The 27,576-nt window shown below is 33.4% G+C and overlaps 1 protein-coding gene across 6 annotated transcripts in view; it reads left to right on the top strand.

Annotated features, from left to right (window-relative positions):
- The window catches only part of NOVA1 (NOVA alternative splicing regulator 1), a 140,941-nt gene that overhangs the window by 90,651 nt on the left and 22,714 nt on the right, over positions 1-27,576 (top strand). For all 6 annotated transcript variants that reach the window (XM_079308106.1, XM_079308110.1, XM_079308107.1 and 3 more), the window contains 2 exons: positions 13,179-13,345; positions 23,350-23,421. In XM_079308106.1, the coding sequence (XP_079164232.1) occupies positions 13,179-13,345; positions 23,350-23,421 (239 nt within the window). The remainder of the gene's footprint in view (positions 1-13,178; positions 13,346-23,349; positions 23,422-27,576) is intronic.

Here is a 27,576-nt window from a genome sequence, read left to right as displayed (position 1 = left end):
AATTAATTTCCTTGTCCTACAGTTTTTGGACATTTGTAAAGGACTAATACATTGTTGAACCTTTTAGCATCCGTTGAAAACAAAACTTCTCTTTCACATGCTGTACTCAGGATAAAATATTGAGGAGGGTTTGAACAATACTGCTGCTACACACCTTAGGAGACTTCCAGTTACTATAAAGAAAGGGAGCCATGGTAATATGATATACTATTTCTATCAGCCATCTGAAAATGCTACTTTCATTAGTATCTACTGATCATCTTCACAGTGCTCTGAGAGCTTGCTTGCAAAGCTTTCTATGGTGTTGTCACCTAATACAGCAGAACTTTGGACTTTGGCCACAGGAATTTAACTTTGGCACTAATTCAGAGAGTTTCTGCACTCCATTATGATCAGCCCTTTGCACCCTGGATTACTGTTCTAATCCTATAAAGTAGAGTATCCTATTTGAAAGAGTAACTTGTAGCACAGGTACACAGCTGTCCTGTCATGTCAGTTTAAAAAAATGCATTTCACAGAAGCACAGAATAAGTCAGGTTGGAAGGCACTACAGTGGGTCATCCTAGGGCACATGGCACAGGATTGCATCCAGATGGTCCTTGAATGTCTCCAGTGAGGGAGCCTCCACAACTTCTCTGGACAATCTGTTCCAGTGCTCGGTCACCCTCACAGTAAAGAAGTTCTTCCTCACATTCAGGTGGAAATTTCAGTGCATATTTCTTCCTATTGCCTCTGCTCTGATTACTTATCACCACCAAGAAGAGCCTGGATGCATTCTCTGACACCCTCCCTTAATATAACTTAGGCACTTAGGTCCCCTCTCACTCCCTCTTCTCGAGGTTGAGCAGTCCCAGCTCCTTCAGCCTTTCCCTGTAAAAGATATTCTTTGATCAAATGTTGACCCTTTAGTATGTTCCCTGTAGATGTCAACAGATATGTAGATTCCATATTATGATAAAGTCATCTGCTTTCTTTGTAACTTTATTTATTTAGGGCATTTCTATAAAACCAATAAATGACACTACTTTACAATTATTTGAATCATTGATAGGAGAATTTTAATTTAAATAAATTGTGCTAGCAGTGTTAAATTGCACCTGGGTGAATGTGGAATAAAATTTATAATGCCAACTTCAAAAGACTTGAGTGGGTCATGGTTGATGATATATTATAATTATGTATGTGAGGAGCAAACATTACAATAATAATCAAATACTGATACTTAATCTGCAATTCTAACATGGTGCAAGCTCAGGTGGAATGCTCTGTAAAATTGGTTTGGTTTGATTTTAAACTTGGAAAAAACTCAACGAGTAAAAATAATTCTTTGGGGGGGAAAAAAACACTGAATCTGCTATAAGTTAATAATTTTAAAGGTTTGGGAAAGTGTCTTTTCAAATTTAATCTTAAAACTTCTTTTTCTGTGATGATTGCTTATAAATTAACAGCTGCATCTTCATTGCCACAGGCTTAAATTAAGGTCCCAAAGTCCCATAGGTTTTGAATTCCATAGCACGTTAACAAGAAACATACAAATATAGAAAGGCTCATGTTCTAAAACTGAGCACAATGCATGTAATATTCATGATTACTAAGGCAAACAAAATACAGCATTACATCAAATGCTGCAGTGAAAAAAAGTGTATTAAATTAAAATTTAAAAACAGTAAATTAAATTAAAAAGGACCAAATAACTAGGTTCATCATAATCAACAATAATGTGGTATATTTTTTACTTATCTTGTACTTGAAAACTTGCATTTAACATCCTCTACATATCTCATAATTTAGTTATTCAGTCTAAAATAGCCCCCTTATTTAAGGAGTTTATTTTCCCCTCTTTCTTGTTCAATTTGGTATTGATCTATTAAATAATTCTTTTCCTTTGTACATGCATAAGTACCTCAGTTATTACTTGCTATCTTTTTTCCTATTGTTTCAATCATTTGAGAGTATCTAGAACCCTACAGTCTGCAGTATGTTTTCTTAGGAGTGGTACAAAAACCTGAGATTAATTCAGGGATTGAGAGCTATTGAAAGCTATAATTATGAGAATCATGATCTCATAATTTTTCCTGCTTGAATATAACTGTCATGAATACAGTTCAGAGTGATCTTGGTATCAGAATATAAGTATCATGGCACACAAAAATTAACTATCCATTTTCTACACTTGACACAGTATAGTGGCTCAGTACTCAGGAGGAATTAGAGTTGCAGGAGTTCCTTTAAAGACCTTTATTTTTTTATTTTTTTTTTTATAAATGTATTTCCAAGGGCATCATTTGTGACTGTAAGGAAGGTTTGCATGCTTCATTGAAAGGCAAAGATCATTATGTACCAATACTAGTTTATCAAAAACCTATAAAAGGGCTAAATATGCAAATGCATAATAGTTGAATTTTGATTTTTTTATTAATATATGCATATACTATTGTTTCTAAATTATGGTTAGGACAATTTTAAACAAGATGCTTGATTTGTTTGATCAGTCTCAGTGTTACATCACCTGAGGTTTTTGGGAAACAACACTGGACCCTTTATGAACACAATCTGCATTTGACAAAGAATGAAATTCTCTCAGATAATAGAGTTCTTACATGCATTTAAAAGATAAGCATCTTTGGACTAGTGAATTATGCTATGAAATCCTCTGCTAAAGGAAGGCATTCCTTTATGCCTGTATTTGCTGTCCTCAGACAACTTTGGGAGAAATTTCTGCCAGAGACTACCTTAAGAAGATGCAAATCTGTCAGGAAATAGGCTTTATTAATTCCAGCTTCATGAAATTGCTTGGATTTTTTGATGGCTTTATTTTGGTCATGATTGTGATCTTGATTTTTCCTACAAAGAAAAAAAAAATTAAAAGTGCATTTAATATTGTGTAGGAGTAAACAATCCATGGATTAAATAGTTTGAGAGAAGATTAAAAATCTAATTAGGCTAGTAAATTCTTTTTCAAATGGGCATAAACAATTTCCTAGACTTAAAGCAAAGTCTCATGAATGATTGAAGAATAAGAATTCTACTGTATTTGGGTTTTTCCCCATTTTAGGATGTATTAGTCCATTATTAACCTATTATACATGCTTTATAATTGTCCATGTTTATTTAGTGGTAAAAAAGATTTCCAAATGAATAGGAATTTCATTTCTCTTTTGGGCTGGTTTATTAGTTTTGAGGAGAGAAGTCTAAAATTAGATTTGGAGAAAAAACAGGCAGATTTAAAAACCTGATGTAATTTTTATATGTTTGGTCAATAACAGCATTAAGAACATTCTCCATGCTGTTAAAATAGAGGATATTTTGCTATTAAAAAAGCTTCTTTTCAGTCTGTGCCTTGTTCTGAGTAGGCACAGATTAAAGTTTCAGAGAAGAATATTGCTGTGTATAGCTGTGAAATATCTCAAAAATTGCAAGATATCAGTGGATGGTTTTCACTTTTATTCTTGTTTCTGTTTGTGATTAGAAATTACTTACTGGAACTTATTTCTCAACTAGAATAAATGCTTCATGATAGGCTTTTGTCCTAAAGTAGTACACAGCTCTTAATTTATAGTTGCTCATACTTGAAACTGTTTCACTTGAGAGTACAGTTTCTAACATTTTTTGTATGTATTTGCACCCAGAAATGTATGCTAGATCTATTTCAAATACCTGTATCAAAAAAGACATACAACATAGATATGCTTATATGGCAATCATTCTTTTGATAAAAAAAAAATAATTGAGAAAAACTTGAGATGTGTTTATTTTGGGGTATATTTATTTAGTGTATATTTGGGTCAAAATGTGTAACTGACTGGTAGACATTCTGCCTTTGTAATTTATTTGATTTATGCCAATTGTCCTGCCTTTTCCTCCACTTTTGCTGTTTCCAGTCAATTCTCCTTTTAGACAATTTAGACAACTCCTTTTTGTGTTAAGTAGTGTTAGTTGAGAGTCATTAAAAGTCTTTAAGTGCCAGTGCTTTGGATATACAAATTTTGAAATTCATCTGCCCATTCCATTTATTCATATAACACTTTTCATATTGTGAAAGATTAACTACTTTTCTCTGTTTACTGACACTTAAAATGTATTCTTGAAAAGGCACGTTGTTAGCATTTATACTACTTTCCAAATCTTAGCAAGCCATCAATACTGCACCTTTTCTGCAGATTAACATTTTCTCGGTCTTCTCTCTACAAAGCAAAGACACTTTTTTTTCTCCCCCCCCCCCCAAAAAGATGTGTGAGCATGGCTAGTGAATAATGAAGATCTGAAAGATTCCACAAGTAATTAAGAATGGAGGGCAAGAAAAAGTCATTATTTTTATAGGTGGCAGATAATTTTGGGGTGAAAAAAAAGGAGTAGGCAAAAGGTAGTTAGGTCCCTCAGGCATATAAATGCTTTGTGTATTTTCACATCCTTGTTCAGCTTAATGTGCATTACTGCCATTCATTGGTTTGCTAATGTATGTGAAAATTTGTATTTTATTTGAATAAATGATGCCATCTGAGCCTGTCACAGTAATATCAAAAAAGCAATCAGAGCACTGCCACCCACTCTGATGCTGTTATTTCTAGAGATAAGAGGTCATAAGTTTTTCTGAGCATAAATACTCTTTGATACTCCAGCTTCTGCTGGCCAGTGTGATCCAGCTGCAGGAGTGCCTATCCCAGTGCTCTAAACCCTGAATTCCAGGTGCTGTGGGACCTTTGGGACAGTGTCAGTATTTGTCTCTTCCCTCAGCAGAATTACTGAGCTTCAATTTCTTTCCTGTAACAAGGAAGAAGTTCTGCAGTTGGAAGAAAAGGGAAGAGCAGAGAGATAGTGACTGCACCCTCCCATCTTCCCATCCCCAACATGTACCTCAGTGCTCCTCTGCTGCTGGAGTAGAGAAGCTTTGTGAGCATCCCTGCTGTAGTGTTAGAGAAGGGAACAGACTTAAAAGATTGTTGAGAGCAGGGCCATTCCTGGTACAGAATTCATGCAGGTAGTTAGCACAGATTAGGTACCATTCTTGATGTTCATGTTCTTCATTTATAAATCTGCTGCCATCCTATAAAAATGAGCTCTCGGGCAAATAGAGAAAGGAGACAATTTCACATGTATTTGTATCTGCAGGGAGTCTGATTTTTAGAGGTGAACTTCACTTTTGTTGCCTATTGAGGAGAAGAAGTAGTGAGGTTCTTAAGTCTATAAAGTTTTTCTTGTGTTACTGCACAGCAGGGCCATGGAGGAGTATCTGAGCATCAGTAACTTACTCAGATTAATTAGAAATTCCAGTCCATGAGGTGACTCTTGAAAAGCAGCTTATGCCTTGGAGTCCTTTGAGATGCAGATTCTTTCCTTCAAATCCAATAATAAAAATAAGAAACCCATTGAAATCTTGTAACACTTGTATAAACATTAAATCATTTCATTATTCTTTTGAATAGTTGAAAATACTCACAAAATGACTGACCTTTAAAAAAGGCTCCTGTCTGGCTCAATCAGTACTGGCAGGAGATCTTTTGTTCACTTCATCTGATTCTCATTGGTACTGAACTTCCCAGGGCCATTATATCTACCTTGGCTATTTTAAAAGTAATTTTGTACAAGAATGAAAATAGTCCAGCAAATACCTGTGAAGCAGGAATTTTTGAGTGCTTAGGAAAAAAGAATGTATAGGTATAAAAATAGAGAGAGCAACTGTCATCCAATGCAAAAAGTCGTGAAAGAGTCCTATTTAGAAACAGTTCTGCCTACATAACATTTTCTACTCCTTTTTATTGTAAACATATTATATGACAAAATATTTATGAATTTATATAAATCTTCTGGTGGGCAGCAATGTGTGTGACATTGCTTTTTGAACAAAATATCTCTATTAAACTTCAGTTTACCTCTTATATCACCAAAGTCATTTTAAGTAATGCTTTTAATATTGCTGTAGTAATTATTATAGCTTTAATAAGAAGAGTAATTGACTATTTACATTGCATCTGTCTCTGGAAAACAGTGTTGTGTTATGTGTGTATGTAGTGAGCCTTTGAGAGGAGCCCTCTATTTTATCTAAACTAAAACTAAAGCTCTCTGTATAATTAAGGGTGTGAGCTTCTTGTCTTTTTGGGATGATTCCTTCTAAAGGTAGATGGGGTGCACTGTTCATGGACATCCCTGTCTTTCTTAACCAGCTACATTGGACTCAGGGCATAAATTCTAGAAAAATAAATTTAGGGGAGGTTAATACCATTCATAGAAAAATCAGAACATGCTATGGAAGTGTTGCAATCTGTACAATCAGGAAGGAGCTAGGAAGACAAAGAAAAGTAAGTGTGACATTCTGAATGTTTGAGCAGTAATCAGAAACTCTTCCTACCTTCTTACCATATAAACTCTGAATTAGAGTTTGCTGCTGGGGAGATATGGATTTAATTAAAATTACAGCATGTAAAATCTACTATGAGCAGAACATGGATTTAGACTAGCAGTTACAGATAAAAAAAAAAAGGAGCTAGATACAACAAGAATGTGGTTTGTGTTGGGCCTATTCCAGATGTTTGCTATAATGACTGCATCACAAAGGGAGCTCATCCTGGTTTTGGTATAACACTCAGTCTGAAAGCCAAAGGTGTATGTATCCTTGTCTCTCTCCTCATATTTCTGGATTAATATGTAGAGTGGTTCTAATGATAGTTACTATAACATGTATCTTTACCTTTTATTCCAACCTGGAATTACTCTTGTCTCTAATATTTGCCTTGAACGCTATAGATAAAGGTGTTTCCTTGCATGATCATGATTTAATTTTAAAAGTAATAGTTCAATAGTAATAAGCATATTCTTGAAAAATCGTGTTCCCCTGACCACTGTCAGAGTTTACCTGCAATATACAGAGAAAAATATTCATGCAGTCACAAATATTTTAGTAGAAATTCTAGTCTAAACTTTGAGTATGGCTCATTTACCTGAAGCTTTGTACTTGCTTCCTCTAAACAAATAAATGTCAATGATTGTATAATGGGATTTGATTTCTTGAGCAGCTCAGCTTATCCAGGAGGGTTTTCCAAAGCTTTTCATAGACTTTTAAACTATGGAACTTGAGAAATATTTTTAAGGAGAAAAGCTCCCTTGGTGATTTCAGCTGTTACCACTCTAAATTTAAAAATGTATCAGTTCCTACAATTTCTCAGAGTATATATTTTGCTGTTTAAATGGGTGATTTTTTTCCTTTTGGTGTGGTAATTATGCGAGTAGGAGGCATTATGAACAAAGGTTCATATTACTATAACATAGTATAAAAGCAGTAATTGTCAACTGAGCATTACTTTGCAGGAAAAAATAGTCTCACTTTCTTTTGTTAACAAAAAAATCATTTCAGATATACTGAAAAACATGTGCTATTTCTTTTCTTTCTGTTCTGTAGTCCTCTTCTAAAAATAAGGTCAGTTATTTTCTTTTCACCAGTAGATATGGTCTTCTGGTAGTATTGTGTGTGGTTGGTTTTTAATGACTTTGAAAAGAAATTTTCAGCAAATTTCACTACTGGATTTTTAATAAATGCTTATTTATTTAGATGGGTAATGATAGTGAAAAAATAGTAACTCTGTGCAATATTCCAGGCACTGATAATCTAAAAAATACATAAATAATCAAATTGTTATGTTCTATTATTAGAAAGCCATCAAAATGGCGAGCCCATTTTCTTTTGAAAAAAAATCAGAAGTGTGTTGAAGCCCATCCACGGTACTACAAGTGTTAAGAAAAATCGAAGTAGATTTGTTTTTGTTAGCAGAGAATACCATGCAATCTTGGGCCTCTAACTCATGTGATTTTTTTTTTTTTAGGGGAAATATGTAAATAGCAACGATTATTTAATCTCTGTATTTTATATTTCTATTTTTTGATTGTATATGTTATGATAGACTCATGTGAGTTTTGTTTGATTAAACAGTATTTCCTTTGTTGTAGATAATTTTGCAAATAATATATTAAGACAAACATTCCCACAAACAAAATTAATAAATGTATAGTGCTTTTGTCCATGGCTTGAGGGCTTTCTTGCTTCCAGTGCTTTTATTTTCCAGAAACATGCTTTCCTAAATCATAGTTAGAGTATGATCACTTCATTGTAAGTAAGTTCAGAGTAAGTTCACTTTCATTGCAGACATTTGGGTGTTAATTTGCACATATACTTCCTCTCTGAGTGTTTCTCATCTAAGTAGCACTCCTACATAAAACCATAGAAAAAATCTCTGGCCTTTTCTTTTGGTTTTGGAGACATTTATCACCTTTTGCAGTGGAATCTTTTTTTTTTTGTTTTTTTTATTAACAACTCTTAAACAAAGAGAAGTAGTTTTAATCCTCTCTCTTACACATGACAGTATAGTAATAATTAGTAATTCTTCATCTCTTTATGTAACTGTGTTTCTGGGAAATCATCCTCAAAGTTATAGCTGATACATAACAAAAGAGTTTATATTCAAGGGGTTGTTTGCCTTGTAAGATGACTCATCATCTCTTCTAAACTCTGAATAATGATGAGGTTTTTTTGGTTTTGTTTTTTTTTTTGTGCTTTCTCTCTCACAAGGGAATGATCTGTTTCTTTAGTCATAACTAAGGTGAACCTGGATTCATGTAGTTGAGTCTTGTGACCAAATCACAATGGACTGTAAACTTGTTTTCATATAACTCTGAGGATTCATACATTTCCTAAGTTTTGCAGAATTTTTAAACTTGATCCTCTTCAATATCTGAGTTGTAGTGAAAGTTCTCTTATTCCATTACAGTAAAACAAAAGGGTATATATGTGGGTATGAATACGTGTGTGCATGTGTGCGTGGCTGTCTCCATGTCGTACCTAAAAGACATTAAACAAAAATGTGTTAACATTAAACCTGAGTTCAGCAGCCAGGTTCTTCTGCTAAAGGGTAGTAAGGCTTCCTGTGAACACACCCTTCTTTGTGTCAGTGTCCTGCAAGCAGTTCCAACATTATTTTGTCTGGATGAAAACAAGAAGGGAACATCAATGCCCTAGAATTTCCTCCAGCCCTTGTTTCCCCCTTCAGTTTGGGAAGTCTGAGATCATCAGGCTTTGCTTTGGGCGACGCCTTTTTGTCAGGGAGGGATATGGCACAGACTCTGTTAAGACCAGTTAATTCTCTGTTGAGAAACAAAGGTAAAAGGGATAGGAGAGAGACAAGAACTGAAGGAGAAAACTGTCCAGTTGAGCTTTCTGTAACACTTCACACATCTGTGGGATGTTCTTACATGTTGCATTTAAGACTGTATATTTTATCATTTGTATGGCAAAGGTTTTTTTCCTATCTGTTGAATGCCTACTTCTAATGCATTTGAATTTAAAAAAAAAAATTATTTTTGCTTCCATTTTTTGAGGCTTTATGCAAATGTGCAATGGTGATGTTATATCCAAGAAGCAGTTTATCAGATTTTCATGTTAAGCAAGTTACTGAGAATTTTTAGTTTGCTTGGGAATAGTGTCAAAGCCCTATTTTTTACCAAGGGTTTTGTGAGATCAGTTTTTGGCTGAATAAGTCTGTGTGGTGTTCTATAGAACCCTACTCTAACAGCCATTTGACCATGGGTCACAAAAATACATGTATGGGGCATTGGGCTTAGTAGAGTGCTGTACTGGGAGTTGTCAAACAAAAAGCTTAATGTAAATGAGCAGATGAGAGACTGTAGTGCAGCTTCCACTTAGTTAAGGTTTTAGTTTTGGCTTCTCTCACAGGTTCTCCCTTTTAGTATCAAGAAATTGGCATGGTACACTGGAAAAATACAAGGAGATTTAATTAGTGGATGCATTGGGATTACCCTGGGCTGCTGTTGCAGTGTGCTTTTTTAGGTTTTCAAATTCTCTTTAAGATTGATGTAAAAGCCCAGTGTAAAGTTTATAGAGTCATATAAATACCAGAGATTTCTGAAAGGTGCCATGCATTCCCTAAATCATTTCAGCTGAGAAATGCTTCTTATTTTCCAAAAATACAGAAGCACATTTAAAATTTAATGAGCATTTCTGTGAGTACAGAACTCCTACACGTTGAATCAGAGTCTTTAAGTAAGCATTTTAAATTTTAGTGGCAACCATGTATAGATGTGTGCCTGTTTAGTACAGAAATGCAAACATCAAAAGCATTACAGTAATTTATCCTGTTGCATCTCCTGCCATTTATTCTAATGGTTGCTTGAAAAGCTCATAACCTTTTTCTAATAAGTATCAGTTGTCCAAAAAGTAAATAACATTCTCAGAGAAAAATCATGGTCTGTTGTTTGGAAGTTCTTGAAAAAATCAGTGTGGTGTCCAAGGGTATTTGCCACAAGTAAAATTTTTGATAGTTATTTGAGGAAGGAGGAAAAATGAGTTCTTAAAATAAAGTTATATTGCAAGTCTGTTTATGTTTTAATGCTAAAATAGTAGATATCAAAAGAGGGTTTTGTTTGCTTTTCTGTATATTGTGTGATGCCTGGTGATGGTTTCACTTTTCCCTGTCCCATTTCCCAGAAAGAAAGAAATACTCTAAAAACCAAAACAGATAGATTTATTTTCTCTCTGATGGTTTTACATATCCATTTTTTTGGTGAGTGAACAGACAGGGGTTTTTATGTGCAATTAGATTCTGCCTTTTAATTGATAAGAAAAAGTTAAAACCCACACATGCAAATTGAATTTGGTTCCTAATATAAGGGGAAAGAAACGACACTACACTTGCTGAAAAGTAATTTGAGTTCCTTAGAAAAACTAAATGTTAAATGTTGCAGAAACATCATCAGCATGTTTGTAGATTTTTTTTTTTTCCAATTTACAGCCACATGCAAGTTTCTACCATGGACTTTGTTTTTATTGAACATACATAAAAACAGTTTTTCTGGATTTATTTAATGGACAGAGATTATGATCACTTATCCTATATTTGGCCATTATTTATGTAAAAGATATTCTTTGTATCATCATATATAAAAGGCAGTGTATAGTACATGACCCTAGAACCTAATTGAATTGTAAATTATTTTTAAAAAGAGAAAAAATTTATGTTGGTTCTGCTTATAAAACATAAATAAGGGCATTGATTTTCGGTAATTTGATTTTCTTTGTCAGCTATTTCAAAAATTAGGTCTATATTTTAAATACATACTTTGAAAATCATATGACAAAAATATATATAGAGATAGCTGAGCTTTTGTTCACAGAAATGTGAAAAAAAAACTTTGGATAAAACTGTTAACTGAAAATTATAAGCAATCTGACACTAATTCATGCACTAATGGAGCCTAAAAGCTCTTAAAATCACAGAAATATCACCAGTGTTAGTGATTCATGGGTTTATTTTTGCTGTACAAGTTGGTCATGTAACTGGCAGTTTTTTCTTTTGCATAATTCTTTTAAATTATTGTACTCTAGTATCTGAATAAAAAGCTATTACAGGTGGGAAGGAATATGACAACATTGCTTCAGAAAGATTAAGACAATTCAAAACTGTATAGGTGTACAATTTCAAACTTTCTGTCTGTGAAATGTATTTTTTCACAATTTTATTTTTTCATGGGACAGTGATTTCTGTTACTACATCCTATTTTATCCACACTGAAATGTCGCATGTTTGGTCTGGAGTATGACATACAGCATGTTTTTATTGTGCTGCACCTTCTAAAATAACAGATTGCAAAATGCCCTTTAGTCATTTAGTGTCAAGTCTAACGAAATTCCTATTTACACTGATGTTTTCCATCCAGGTGTTTTGACAGAAGTCCTCCCTGTTAAGTGCTGTCTGGACGAGGCTCCCGTCGCTCTCCCGTAACCTGATCAGTGTTTTGTTTCAGTGTGTTGTCTGCAGACCTAGAGAACACTTGCATTAGCTGCATTGATCAGTGCACCTCACATCTCATCATTTAGGAGACAATTAATACTACCTTGTAAAGACTCCCCAGAGCATTTCCTTTGAGCTGGATTGCTTTACACAGAAACCACAGGCGATGTTTGCTCAAGGGGAGGGAGCCAAGTAGGAAAGGCAAAGTCTATGTTGTTGATGAATTTGTGACCTTATCAATAGTATATATTAGTAGTATATCAATGAAAAAAAAAATTCTATTTTTGTTACAATTCCAAGGCTCAGATATGTTACTTTGCTCCCCCTCTACATAGTCTTAAAGCAAAATATGCACTGACATTGAATAAAGATAAGCCAGATACATATCTTTGCAACACAAGCGATATTATGGTATTACTATATTTTTAGGAATACACTGGTATCTTGATATTTAATGTTATACTTTTCTTCTATTAGTACAATTGTTCTACTGGTATTTAAAGACCACAGTGAGATGATGAATATCAAAAAAATTGTGTATGTTGAAGTGTAAAGAATGTGTTTTTGAAAGTATGTATTATGTGAAATGCTAAAGCAGTTTTACTCGAGCATGTAGGTTGTCTTATGTTAGTATTCCTGCAGAATGAAATTGAAAACTACAATATTCCTTTATAAGTTGCTTTCAGGTTGTGAGGGGATTTGGGGATTTTTTTTTCCAGCACACGTCAGATTCTGTTTTTCAAGTCAAAACTGATTTTCTGGAACCTGTTTTAAGTGGTTTGATATGTGGAATACAAGAACATGGATTGTTTCAGTGAAGTGTCATACTATTGTCCTTAGGATTGATGCTGGGGGGTTTTATATTATTTGTTAAGAGAGAATGTATCAAACTGTAACCCAATATAGTCCTTAATAGTCCTTTTTTGATATACAGTAAAGCCCTATAAAATAATCTAAAACCAGTCTCATCACAAAAAAAAAAAAAAACAATCAAGGAGGAATTTTGCCACAGTTCTGCATCCATCTTTGCTGTAGATGTTTTTAAAAAAGAAATCAATAGATAAGAACTGGTATTGATTTTTTTTTTTTTTTTTTTTTTGTAGCACAAACAGAACAATTTCATTTTGGAAGGAGTCTGAGTTTTCTAACTGATGTTATCCAGACTGACTTGGAAAGTTGATGATTGTGGGATCTAGACCAATAGGAGTTGTGTAAAATATCTTTACATTATCCGTATGTTTGGAAATCTCTCACTTGTACTTTTAGGGAGGTATTTCTCATCGTTTTTGCACCATTGCCTTTGAGTGCCATGTTCATGCCCCAACTGGAGCAGCTTGTGGGATCTTGAAGAATGCAGATGACTGAGATGAGTTTTGTTCTTTGCAGGTACCACAGAGCGGGTGTGTCTGATCCAGGGAACAGTGGAAGCACTGAACGCAGTTCATGGCTTCATTGCGGAGAAGATTCGGGAAATGCCTCAGAACGTGGCCAAGACAGAGCCTGTCAGCATCCTACAGCCCCAGACCACTGTTAACCCAGACCGCATCAAACAAGTGAGTTTTTGGTTGGGAATAGAGAGTCACAGCAGCTCCTTAGAAGCCTTTAAACTTTAGTGCTGGAAGGGGTAAACGTAACATGTTCTTTAAGAAAATGTTATCTTAGACTTTATTAATTTGCTGGTACTCTTTTTCCTTGTACTTACATGTTCTGTGTTTCTCAGCAGTTCTTTTAGACGGTGTTTTATAAAATCCAGTGCCATGCTCTAATGTGTTTCTTTCATAGACTTTTTTTTTTTTGCTGTATAAGATGGTATTAGACCTCTAGGTCTTAGTTAAAGATTGCTGGATCTTAATCTTAAATGGTGAACCCTGTGTAAATTTTAAGTGTTACTAAATATCACAGATTAACTGTGTGTTCTCTACGTTTATGTATATAAATAAAAGAAAAAAGGTAACTTTTTTTTTATACTCTAAATTAGATAATTTAAAATCTCACCTGCAAGAACTTGAAAAATTAAGAATAATTTATTTGGGAAGTTTTTTACAGTTTTATTTTATGTTATTTTTGGCACCTTTTTGCCTATTTTTTACTGGTTTCATTCAAAATCTTTGGGTACTGCAAAAACTATTTGCAAGCTAATATTGCCCTTGTCCTTTATTCATTGATTTTCCATCAAATTTTATTTTTAAAAAGTTGCTCTGTAAGGAAAATGGGAAACATGCATCATACAGGATTTAAAGCTATTTTCCATTCTATTGAATAAGAAAAGAAAGAAGATAGGAATGAGTGAACATCAGTAAAATTTTGTCTTGTCTCTCTATCCTGTAGAGGATAGTTTTTTTAGTTTCTCACCTATCCTGTGTGGGAAAAGATTGTTTTGTCCTTTCACACTAGCAAGATTCAGTTTCCTCTAATTTGGTAACTGTTCAATTTTTTTGCTTTGTGTACAGACACACACAGAATGTTTATATAAAGTTTTTGAACAGGATGAGTTTGCAATGGACTGCTTTAGATGGATGAAACTTTGCATAAACCTTTTATATGATTTCTAATACTTACTACTATTTATTATTCTATATGCAATAGTTTTATATACAAATTACCTAATTTGTAAGAAAATAGTAAAAAACAAAGCCCCCAGTTTTATAGGATTAGTTTCTCAATTACTAGACATGAAAATGATTATGTCTGAAAGAGAGAGAAAAATCTGAAATTTATTTATATTTTGAGTGGATTTTCTGCTGATAAAATATTGGATTTTATGCCAATATTTCTTATTCTAATGAGAAATGAGTGTTCTCTATTACAATACAAAGTGGTTTTGCCCTTTTGAAATGAAATGAAGCTAGTTCTTTAGGTAAGTCAGTAAGATCCTGATAAACTAGATTACAGAGCTCTTTAGTAAAATGCCTACATAATTACTCTCGTGTCTGAAGATGATATATCTTGTTGTGCACACTATTTCTTCAAAAAGGTGTATTTTCTAAGTTGTTGAGGTTGTTTTTCTTTTATTTTGGGGATTTGGTTTTTGATTGGTTGGTTTGGTTGTTTGTTTAGTTGTTGCAGGTTTGTTTTTATTTAAAATTTTTATTTTTTTTTCCTCTTTTTTGGAAGTTTGGTTTGGGGTTTGTTGGTTTGAAATGTTAAGTTCAATTAAATTCTGGAGGGATGGATTAATGAATGCAGTTACTGCTAATGAAATTAAGACAGGCTAAAGTACAATGTATACTAGCTCTGCATCTTAAAATATAAATATATTACTTTTTTACATACAGGTGCATAATATAACTTCAAATATTTGGGGATATACATGTGCATATGTTAATAATTTTAACCACAATTAATTGTTTAAATTCTCTTTAATGAGTCAATATCTGTTCATGATGAATTTATGCACTATAAATATTGACTCAATCTAAAATTGACTCAAACCTAAAATCCATTATTTTTACTAATACATGAAATTTTTAGCTTAGTTCCTAGGTAGCATTTGAAGTGAATTAATCTGTCCTTCAGCATCAGAGTATACTGTACCTTAATGAAAGATATAATACCTTGATTTAAAAATTTAAGAGAATAATATTTTCTAACAGGTTGCTATGATTTAGAACTCCAGTGGTGTTGTTTTCTTAAGAGCACAAATACCACAACTTTATTAAAATTATAAGTAAAATTTTTTAAACTAATAATTTTGATTTTTTTAAATGAGCCTTATTATTTGTAATTTCTTCCTAAGTGCAAAATTTTACATAGTTTTTCCTGTCTTAGAATCTTGCCCAAGAACACTGGCACACAAAGTATTGCATTGCAGATTGAAGAAAATTTAAAGCTTATTTGAAATGATAAATTTTGCCTTCATTTATGAACTCTGTAAATGTTTCAGTCAGAAAGAAGATGTAGTTTTCTCCCCATGAATAAAGGATATTAGTAGTTGAAGTCTTGTCAAGCCACTCATGCCTGTATGAGCATCCAGCTCTCATTTCTCTGTTGGAATTTCTGTCTTGTGCTGCTTTATCAACACTCATCCTAGGGAAGGGAGCTAAGAAAGAAAATTGCTGCTTATAGATTCAATGAAGAAAGGCAGTAGGTAAAGCCTTTGCTGACTGGTTCAATTTCAGCATTTTCTGTCTTCAGGAAAGACATGGGACACAGAGGGTTACTCTGGCCTGGCTTTTCTCCTTGCTGGAGAATGGAAATCACTGTCTGAACATTCTGTCCCTTTAACTTCAGCTTTTTCAGCAGCAGAAGATTTGAAAGCAAATCTATGTGCTTCCTTTTGAGCCTTCTCCAGCACCTTTTTTGTCTCCTGACCCTTTGGACTTATCAGTAGATACCAGGGAGTTCTCTCCTCCAAGTAGGTCTGATAGATGTTTAATTGACAAACCTGTGTATCTTTTATATCTACACAACATAGACAATCTCCATGGATGTCAGCCATCTGCTATTTCTAAGTATCATTGAACAATAAACAACTGGTTCCTATGCCTTTTTTATTTCCAGAAGCTTCTATGATCATTTAGCCTCCTTTTTCTCTCTCTATTAATTAGAGTGTCGTACAAATTCTTTCAAGCCATATCCTAACTCACAGGAACAAAAAAGTGTTTTCATAAGGGATCACGACCCTGAATTGTTTAGTCTTTGTAATCAGCATCCAAAGCTTTAGATTTCACATCTAAATTAATAGCAACTGCTATGAACAATGGAAAAGGCGGCTTAATTCTTGGCTTGCTTATATCAGCTACTTCAAAAATTATTAAAACATGTTGCAGTCTAGTTGAGTTTTCCTTCCAGTTTTCAGTTGTTGCAGGTAGCAGATGTTGTGGCAGCCTGTCCAGGAAACAGAGCTGGCCACTGCTGAACTGTGTATTTTATGGAAGGAAAGAGGACCTATCTTAAAGATAATTCTGTTTCAAGCTCTGTTTGGCTTTCTGAGATCCCTTCCTACCTGAATGATTCTTTGATTCTATGAAATCTTTTAAAACATAGAAAAGGACTTAGAATGTCCTCTTTGTAAATCTAGAGTAAAACTTCCACAAAATTTCCAATTAAAGCTGTTATTGGAACTAGTTTCAGTTCAGCTTTGTCTGTAGTTAATTAATGTCTCCTCTGTTTATGAATTATGGTCCCAGTTGTTTTAGGCAAAATCTGTGAAAGTTTGTCTGAACTCAGGTTTGTAATTTCATGTTCCTCTGTTGAAAACAAGTGCTTTTACTCCAGAATCTTTTGCTTTCAAATGTCTATATAGAACCTGAGTTTAAGAATGCACACCTGAAAATATTGGCTTAAATGGAGGAGGGGGTTGTTAGTTTGGATTATGAGTTCTTCATACTATGAAGGCTCAGTAGACCTCATAGAATTATGGAATGATTTTAGTTGGAAGGCAAATTAAAGATCATCTAGATCCAACCCCTGTGCCAGGAACACCTTTCCCTGGACCAGGTTGCCTCATCCAACCTGGCCTTGAAACAGTTCCAAGTATCCACAGCTTCTCTGGTCAACCTCTTCTAGTGCCTCACCACCATCCCTGTAAGGTTTCCCCCTAATATGTAGTCTAGGTCTACCTCTCTAGTTTTAAAAACCTTATCTCTTGTCCAGTCGCCACCTGATAAAAGTCTATCCCAGTCTTTTCTATAAGCCCCATTTAAGTGATGAAATTCTGCTATAAGGTCTCCCAGAAGCTTTCCTGTCTCTAGGATAAACATTGCCAATTCTCTCAGCCTGTCTTCATAGGAGAGGTGCTCCAGTCACTACTCACCTTTGTGGTCCTATTCTGGATCTTCTCCAGCAGCTCCATGTCTTTCCTATCCTGAGAACTCCAGAAATGGATGCAGCACTGCAGGTGGAATCTCACTAGAGCAGAGGGACAGAACCACTTCTCATCCTCCTAGACACACTTTTGGTGCAGCCTAGGATGCCTATCTCTTCTGAGAAGCCTTTCTTTTCTTTGTCATCTACTGAAGACAAAAGTCTGTCACCTAGGTTAATCTTACTAAACCTTAGAATATGAGAAAATTACTGTTTTCATTTAAATAAAATAAGTATCTTCATAGATCACAGTGTCTTTTCATCTAGTTAAAAAATTCTCATAATCTTTTTTTACTTGTGAACATAGGTGAAAAATCACACAAGTTATCATTCTGCAATGTATAGTGGGATATGTGAGGGTCTTCACAAGTTGCAAGAACAACAACAAAAAAAGTATTTAATTCTGTACATTGAATCCAGTGGCAAAAGTTTAGTATTCCATAAAAATTTGTATACTTTATCCTGACCCTCACATGCTTAATTCTGCTGACAGATCACAGATTTTATTTTCTGTTTCATTTCAACAGTGTTGAATGTAATCTCAATATTTATGCAAAACTTTATCTATGAATCCAGTCAACTTTGTAGCTGTTTATCAGCTTTTCTTGGCTTCAAAAGTGGAATGAGAATTTTTTTAAGGGATGAACAGCAGCATTCAGTTTCACATAAGTTTTCAGTAGTTTTTTGGTTCTTAAGAAAATTCTGAAGTTCTCTCATATCTTCTGATGTCTTTGTACTTTTGGTGTACCTTTCTGAATCCCGAAGTATCCCAGAATGAAAAGGTAGCCTTCTCTTCTACAATAAATCTTAAACCTATATCTTAAAGGATTTCTCATGGCTGTGCCTAGTTACATTCTTCAGTTCACTGTTATTTCTATGTAACAGCACCAGATTTTGTAGTAGTTCTGTGTTACTGTTACCTTTGAAGAAGGAGGAGGTCCTGATTCTTTTTCATCCCTTTTACTGTAATATGAATTCTAAATTGTTCCTTTCATCCAGAGTTGCTCTGGTGACTCAGTGACACCTGGTCATTTGCTTCAAGCTTCTTATCCCTTCTTGAGGGATACACATGAGATAATCTTTCTCCATGATAATACTTAACCATACTTTTTAAATTTCTCAAAGTCAGGTTCCCAAAAGCTCATAAATACAGATGAGTTACTTCTTAGTCTTTTTGTATTTTCTTATGCCCTGTGTCTTCTTCCACACAAAAGCAAAACCAAATGCAAAGGGACTGAAATATAATCAAAATTTATTTTATTTGTTGTTTACAGAAATTGAAAGGTAGGAAGAAAAAATAGATCACTGAAGTCATCAAAGTAACATTTTTATAGTCTGAATTGTAAGGAAATTATTAATCCTTGGTTATTTCTTTATCCAAATTCATTTTTTTGTAATGTGTTATTTATACAGTCATCTCCAAGGCAAGAATCTTTAGCTGGAGTTACAGATTAAAGGAGATCACAGCAGATGTGAAGACGACTCTCTTTAGCAAAACAGGCAGTCTGTTAAGAAAGGCTTATATCTGGTAGTGTTGTAAGTCTAATAAGTCAGTCTTTTAGGTCTTTCACAACAGTGGGGCCTTGCAGTGATCTCTGTTTCTCATTTTAACTGCAAAAGGTATTAAACTGTTTAATACCATTTTTTAAAAAGATAACAACTTTTCTTAAAATGCATTAAAACATTGACAAGCAAATTAGTTTTATCACACTAATTTCAGTGATTAAAAGCTCCAATATTAGTATATGAAGGAATGAAACTCAGTATTAAGTCAGTCTTAATATTTATTTATTGTAGGTAATGTTATTACCAAGATCTCTTTTGTTTGGTGGGCTCTGTAGTGAGAAGCCAGAAATTGATAATCCGTAAATCCAGTCTCACCTCCACATTTAAATTATTCTTTTTTCTATGCTTTCACATCTGTAAAGCTGTTTCAAATAATATTTCATTTTCTGCCATTTCTTTCTAGTCCTAAATATATAAATGTACTGGTAAGTACTGAGAATTAAGTTAATTGTCTCAGTACAGTTTTATTGTATATCACCCATAGTGCAAGTATTGAAATTTCTTTAGTGTAAGTATGCATGTAGGGGTGTCATTGTAATCAAAAGAGGACTCAGAGACCCTCTGAAACACATGCAGATGGACTGTATGTAATCTGTACTGCCTTTGCACAGCTATATCTTCCCTCTGCTAGTCAAAAAATAACAAGAATGGATGTGTGAAATTTCCATATTTCTGCACATTCTTTAGTGTATTGTGCTCCCTGAGTCTCTCTCAGTATAGTCAATGTTTGAACACAAAAAGTAGCAGCATTTCCTTGGACTTTCAGAAGATACTACAACTCAAATATGACTAAAACACAAGTTAATTTTTAAAATTAGGCTCCCTTTTAAATGCTTAAAATCTGTTTTTTCAAATACATGCTCTAGAAATGTAAAGTTGGAACAAACAACACCCTCTAACCTGTAACTCATTAATTGTCTCATAAGTGCTAGGAAAGATAATAGGATTTAAGAAAACTGGGAAGTTTAATTTTGTCATGGCTTAGATTATACTATTCAAGAAACACCTTAAAAATACTCTGCAAGTCTTAGATGTGGTGTGTGGTAGAAATTTGAACTTTTTTTTTCTGTAATGTTGCTGGTAGTCAACCTACAATTTCAGGAAATCTTCAATTGCACTGTGGAAGTAGCAGACTTAAAAATTGAAACTTGTAATGCAAATTTTTCTTATGATTTCTAACCTCTTTATACATCTCATTGTCAGAAACCTAGTAACTACTACATTTGAGTGTTTGCCTAATGCAAAAGATTTGCCAATTTAAAAACAAAACCCCAAAACTTTCTATGTTGCATAATAAGTCAGAATATTGACTTCTATCCAACTTTCTTTAAGAAGCAATTTTGCTGAAAAGTTTTTGCAAAGCAATTGAGACTGCATACTACTTATCAGCCAGTGAAAATTCAATACAAACTCCAAATGTCTGTTTCTGGTGGTTTTTTAAATGTTTGAAAAATCACTTTGTGTTATTTTGATATGAAAGAAGTAAACAGGTGTATCTTAAGAATTATATGGAAACATGAAAATAGATTAATTTTTAAAAAACTGTCAATTATTTTATATATATGTGTGTGTGTATGTATATACATATATATATATATATATATATATATAAATAAAAGTAATTACTTCAGTAAACAATGTAAAAGAGATTAAGCCTCAAATCCAAACAACCTGATATACAAAGAATAAAAGCACAACAACACAAGACAAAGAGCTTTTATTTTCAGTATTTAGCCATTTATTTTGGAATAAAATGTATTTTTTGTAGTTGATTCTTGTTCATTAATAGTCTTTGCTTTTAAATTTATTAATCTCTTTTTTCCATTGTATTTTAAACAGGCTTTTGCTAAAATAAATAATGAAATGCTTCTACTTAATAGATGTTATAGTTCCACAGTCACCTGAAATGATTATCGTCACTCCTTTTTTCATCACGGCCAGATATTTCTGCTTTAGAAAGATTGATATGAATTGAAATCTGAGATATTTCCAGTTTCTTGAATCATCTATGGTGGCAGTGATTGTCATTATCCAGTGTTGAAGTGTTCTACAATTTCCCTATCAATTCACTAGTTAGATTTGATGACAATTGTGAAGAACAAACTATTTTTCCTTTTAGTAAGCAACCTAGCATGCCAAACCAACACACAGTACCATATACCCTAGTTAGCAGTGGTGTTGATAACACAAACTACCTAAAATATTTTAGTCAAAATAAATTAGCACTTTTTTTTCCTTTGGGGATTTCAGGATGGAAGTTTAATGCCTAGTTATAATGAAGAAAACCTACTGGGGCAATAAACAATTCTCTATTCTTTTTGGTTGGGTTTTTTTTTTGTTTTGTTTTTGTTTTGAGTTGGTTTTTTGTATTTTTTTTTTCTCTTTAGCTCTAAATTATAAAAATCAGTTCATTGCAGTTTCAACTTGGGTAAACGTACTGCATCTTCTCACTAAAATCTAAAATGTATAATTCTATATCTGGACAAGCTTAGCTGTGTACTATTGCAGAATCAGACACATCTTTTGCTAAATAATTCTAGCCCCTCGTGATGGTCCTATGTTTAGTAGATAAAGACATGGGAGAATCCTTTATAATGCCTTGATTTTTACACTGTTTAGTGCCTGCTGACCAATAGCAGTTTGCCAAGCTACATATTTTTTGTAATTTCCTATATATGATAGTATTTTCTACATAACCATCATGAAAGAGTCTCAGTTGATGCATAAACTGGTTTTATTTGTTTTTATTGTTTTACAATGGGTTAAAAGCTGGAAGCATAAAATAGGGATCTGTTTCTTAAGGTTTGATTTTTCCTGGTTTTACTGCCTGTTTATGTACAAACTATGAAAAATGGGTCTTCATACTGTTTAACATACATTTAAATATTTGTGTGTGCATATGTACAAGCCCATATTTTGCTAATACACAACTTTATGCATTCACAGTGTCCCAGCTTTCTCATATGCATTAAGAGTTTTAGTGCAAAAGTATGTATACCTATTTTATGAGGGACTGTCAATGATTGTAAGTAACAGAACTGCTGAAAGTGTGAAATTTTGCTTTATTTATTTCTAAATAGTTTTGGTTAGTAACTATATGAGCATATGATAAATTCCATTGTATAGCACTTTAACACTTATTTCTTGACATAAAAATAGTGTAATATTTGATATTTTATAATATTTTTATATTGCAAAGATGTCAAAAACATGCTTTGAATAAGTATTGTATGTTATGTTTTGAAAATTGGAATTTTCTTTTTTTACTACATTTATAAAAACAAAAGAAGAGTTTTTCTGTCACAATCTAATACTTTTAAAGGAGAAATATGTATATAAAATTTTTAAACAGAGCAGTGCTTTTTTAATATGTTCAAGAATTAATGTTAAGCATATGTATCTTATTTAGAAAAGATGATCAATAAATATGACTCTTAATTCTTTTTTGTGTTTATTTTGAACACAGAGCTATAATAAGCTTTTGACCTTTGCTCAATGAAATGAACGTTTTTAACACTAATCATAAATATTTTCTAGTTATTTGTTATGAAGGTATTAGTTGCATGTTCATCCATCATGAGATTGATGCTTACATTTTTCACCTGCTTCTAGATTAAAAAAGATCAATAAATGTTTTAGTAGTTAGAATATTGCCAAAAAACTTGGTAGCTTCAGTGTAACTGTTGTAAGGTATGGAACAGAGTTTGCTGGCTATAAGTCCTTGCTGTAGAATGGTGCTTTACAAAGTGCCAGAATAAATGTCGTTTAACTTCTGTCAGTCATTGGCCCTGCTTGTAGACTGATAACTGGTTTCTAGTGTGCTCATTGAACTTGCTGGAATTTTTGTTTACTTATAGTCTTCATTTTCCCCAAGAGGAGGAGAGAGGAAAGAATATATTCCTCATGTGGTCAGCATATTTTTGAGTATTTATGTGAGTTCACCATCTTGATTTCAAGTCATGAATTTGTTTTTACATGCATAAGCATGCATATTTACATGCATTATTTATCCAATTGACTTTAAATTCCATTAAGTTCCAATGAGTAGGAGGAAGATTTTTGTCTTAGGCATTTTTTATTTATTTTAATTTTCTAGTTACGTTATTTTGTTGGTTTATTTATTTTTTTAACTGTTCAGTCTAAGGCTTGTAAAGGTTGATTTGCTCCTGAACTGCTTTGTTCCCAGACATTGCCATCTTCCCCAACTACCACCAAGTCCTCTCCATCTGATCCCATGACCACCTCCAGAGCCAATCAGGTACAGTATCATCCTGCCATCTACACCATACTTTTCACGGGTGACAGCTTGCAAACTGGAGAAAAAGATATGGTGGGTTAAGGATTTATTCGTTCATTCACATATATACACCCATAACCATAGATATCTAACTCTTGTTAGAATTTGGTAAAGTAAATGGAAAATATTTTGCTTCTTTTGATTTATTTTGGTGGGCTTTGTTAAAATCTCTGATGAAAGAAAATTATCTTTTAAAATAGTTGTTTGGGTTTTGTTTTTATTTTCCATTTGATAAATTGCAAGGATACAAAACTGGTGTGTTTGTAGACAGAGTAACTCTTGTTTTATATATGTTTGTGTATATATGCACACACGTATTTTCTTCCTGGATCAGCTTTTAATTATAATATAATTACCCCTAAACCCATGCTTAAATAGCTGAAATTCAACCCAAGAATAGTAGATTTCTTTATTACAGAATTTTGAAATGTGTTTGTGGACAGTAACATAGAGGCATTACTTAAATATAAAAGTATTCTAAATGAAAATTTGTTGATGAAGAATGAAGTAAAATTGAATCTCTCTGAAAACATGCTAAACACATCTGAGTTTAATTAATATCATATTTTTAAATGCATAAACTGTCCTTTTAGCAGCATACTAATTATACTCATTTATTTTTATTTTAGCTGGAAAAGTTAGTGTCAAATTTATTTTGTCCACAAATTATCATATTATTTTTGTCTTTCCTATGAGAATTTTAAAAATTGCTACATACCATGCTTTTTAGAAGTTATTCATGCTTAAAATAAGGCTTATTTATTTATTATGTACTGTTAAACTTAATGTACTTTGTGTTCAAATAATGTAAGTATTTATGCTAAGAGTTCCCACAGTGTGTTTCAGTTAGCTGACTATCACTATCAAAACTTGCATAAAATCAAATATGAGAAAAGTTTCCTTCACAAGCTAATTTCCCCTGGAAGTCAACACTGCTATTAATTACTGATTCTCTGATATTTTTGAACTGCTTAGAACTTGGTGGTGTATGAAGAAACAATTTCACATGAACAGAAGCGTATTAAAGCATTGTAGCTTTGATCAACACATGACATTTATTGAAAGGAGTGTCAAATACAGAAAGCAATGGAATTTAGAAAGAAATTGTACAGATAGAGGAACTACTAAGAAAAATATTGGTTGTGATATCCTTGACTTCAATTTGAAAGCCTTCTTCATCAGCCTGCTTCCATTCCAGCAACAGTTACTTGGCTTCATCATCATTAAATGACAAAGATAAAGTCTTTGCCAACAGCTAGGGATGTTTTATGAGCTCTTCTCAGCTTTTAAGCTCTCTCACTTAATTTTAGTGTTTTGTTTATTTTAATTAGAAGATTTTGGAAATGAGTGCGGAGACTGTTTTTTATTTTGTTTTTTTTTAAAGGGTTCTTACTGTTTTTTTTTTTTCTTTCACACTTTTTTTTAAATGACAAGTATGCCCTGATGATCATTATTTAGAGAAAAATGAAGAAGTGCTTTTGTTTACAGGATATACTATTTGAGCATGTTAATTAGTGTAAGAGAAGCACCTACTTTGCATCCGTTCTATTAATTTGATGTTATCAGAATTATAGTGTAGTGTATAAACTTCAAATCACTTTTCAATAGCTAAAAAAACTAATGTTTCTAGAAAGTTCTGAGAATATTATCAAGTAATATAGCTAAATTCATAAGCTAAGTGACATGTATGCTTTTTGTCCTGTCTATATTCCAAATTACGTATTTTAATGCATTTTATTCATAACCTGTGTTCAATTCAGTTTTCATGTAAGTCAGCAAGAAGAGTATTAGAACTATATATATATATATATATATGTATGAAAAAGAATAATGAGTTCCCTGACTTTTGGAACTGCTTTGTTTATTAACTATTGAAACTCATACAGGTTTATGATTATTTTATCCCTTCTCGTATTTTCTAGTGATTTCTAGCCATTCCAGCAGGAAGCACAAAGCACATGATAAGGCAATTAGGGCCTTTCTGTTCATTCTAGTGATAGGTGACGTCAGTGGCAATTGTTCCCAGGCTGTAGTGGTGATTAGCATTCAGCACCAGTGTATGGACAAGTATCTGCACTGCGGCTGGCACATGGAAATAGTTCCAACACAACCATCTCAAACCTGTCAGCAGCCATGTGAACACCCAACAGGAGAGCATTAGGGAGCAACAATAAGTGCTTGATTTGATATGTGTCTGTGTAAGATGACTCTCAATAGAAAATAGCCATTCAGGTACTGTTTTTCTCACAAGATGTTATATTATGATAACACGAGGGGGCTTAGTTAACTGGATGGATGTCAGGAAATTCAGTGTTAAGGTGTAAGACAAATTCACAGCACACTCTGTTATGTGGATGAGGTAGCATATTAGGCTTAAGATAATTCAATTTTCTGTAATATTTTAATCATGAGAAGATGATATTCTATATTAAAGATTAGAAAGGCGATTAAACAAACTTTAAGCAATACTTATTGCTGGGTTGCTGTTGGAGTGAGATTTTTAAGCTGTGTTGGAGGACTCCTCCATAAGTAATTGCAATTAGTGAATTGTCAAGTCTGTGTTTTGATGAGAACAGCTGATGTGAGCCTTGTGCTGTACAAGCATGTCAGTTGTGTTCCCCTGACAGAGCTTGAACAATTTCTAGACACACTTTTTAATGCAAGAAGAAAATAACTCTGCCAACAGAGGTCAGAGGAAGCTAGGCAGGAAATCTGGCTTGTATTAGATCTTCCTTTTAATGACTCACTTTGCCTCCATTCAGATGAGGTCATACTCTTTTGTATTGCAGTTTCAGCTTTTGATGAATTGTTTTTGGAAAAATCCAGTGTTTGTGAACTTTTTGTTTTATAATTCTTAAGAAGAGGGTAGTTTAAAAATGCCTTATCTGGTGGAAGAAGTGTCTTCATACTGAGTTGCCTTGGGTGCAACAGAAACATCTTCACTGGAGTGTTTTTCTCTTTAGTTCTTTGTTCCAGGAAGTTATACATCTGTCAATATTATTCTTGTCAATGTCTTGTTTACTTTTTCAGTGGAACTTCCTTGGACCTTTATTCACATTAAAAATCCATACACTGCGAACTTTCCAAGGAAGAAAGAACCAAAGAGGAATAGAATTTCTAGTAACTTTTCACCCCCCCTCCTGTCTGCCTGTTGCTGAAGCAAACTCAATCTGTCTGTACTTTTAGACTAAGAACTTCTGTGTTGCACCCTGATGAACTTTGTCAGCTTTGTTTATAGCCAAACACTGACAGACACATAGTTACAGTGGTGAAACTGTTCTGCTGATGCCCCTGGAGCTGGCAGAATAAAGCTTTACTTTTATTTACCAGGAGGAGGAAATCAATTTGACCTCTCCAAAGTACACTTCAAGAGGTAGTTTAATCTCTAAAGTGATAAATAATGCACTAAACATCATATAGAACATGCTTGCTTTTTCTCTGTAGAACCTTATAAAGGTAAAATTTTTAGTTATTATTTTAGTGACTTTAGATAGACCAGTATTTCTATAATTAAACTATTTACACATTTTTATTCATTTGCAAGATTATTTTTTCTTTTTCTCTGCCTACTTTACTGATGTTACTCTAAAAATTGTAGAGGGGGAAACAAAAAAAGCTAAGTTTTTATTTCTCCTTTGCCTATTTGTTGTATAGTTGTAAAGGACACTGGTATGTCTCCTTCTCGTCCTCCTTTTTTCCATGAAATTGGTACCACTGCTGACCTTTGCTACTGGCTTAAGAGAATAAAAGGCCAAAACATACATTCACACTTACTGATGAGTCAGGAGAGTGATGGGTAGGAGTCCTTTTCCTTTGCCTTACAATTCAGATAGGCTTAAGCTTAGCAATAAAATAGGATTTATCATAGCAAACTTTGAGTCAATAACTTACTATATAAACATTTTATTTTTACTTTTTCAAAAGAACTTTTTTCCGCCATGGCATTTGTATTTTTTACAATTATAGTACAATGTGATATAAATTTTTGGTGTGCAGATAGGTGTAGGTTTTGTTCATTCAGTCCTCAGGTTTGGTGGTTTTTTTGGTTGGTTTTTTTGTTTTGGTTTTTTTTTGGGGGTGTTTTTTTTTTTTAGTTTTGTTTGAGCATATCTATCT

Source organism: Erithacus rubecula (genome assembly GCF_903797595.1).
Source record: "Erithacus rubecula genome assembly, chromosome: 6".
Classification (NCBI taxonomy): Eukaryota; Metazoa; Chordata; class Aves; order Passeriformes; family Muscicapidae; genus Erithacus; species Erithacus rubecula.
Note: the sequence above shows the minus strand (reverse complement) of the source record. Positions and strands in the feature narration are given on the sequence as shown.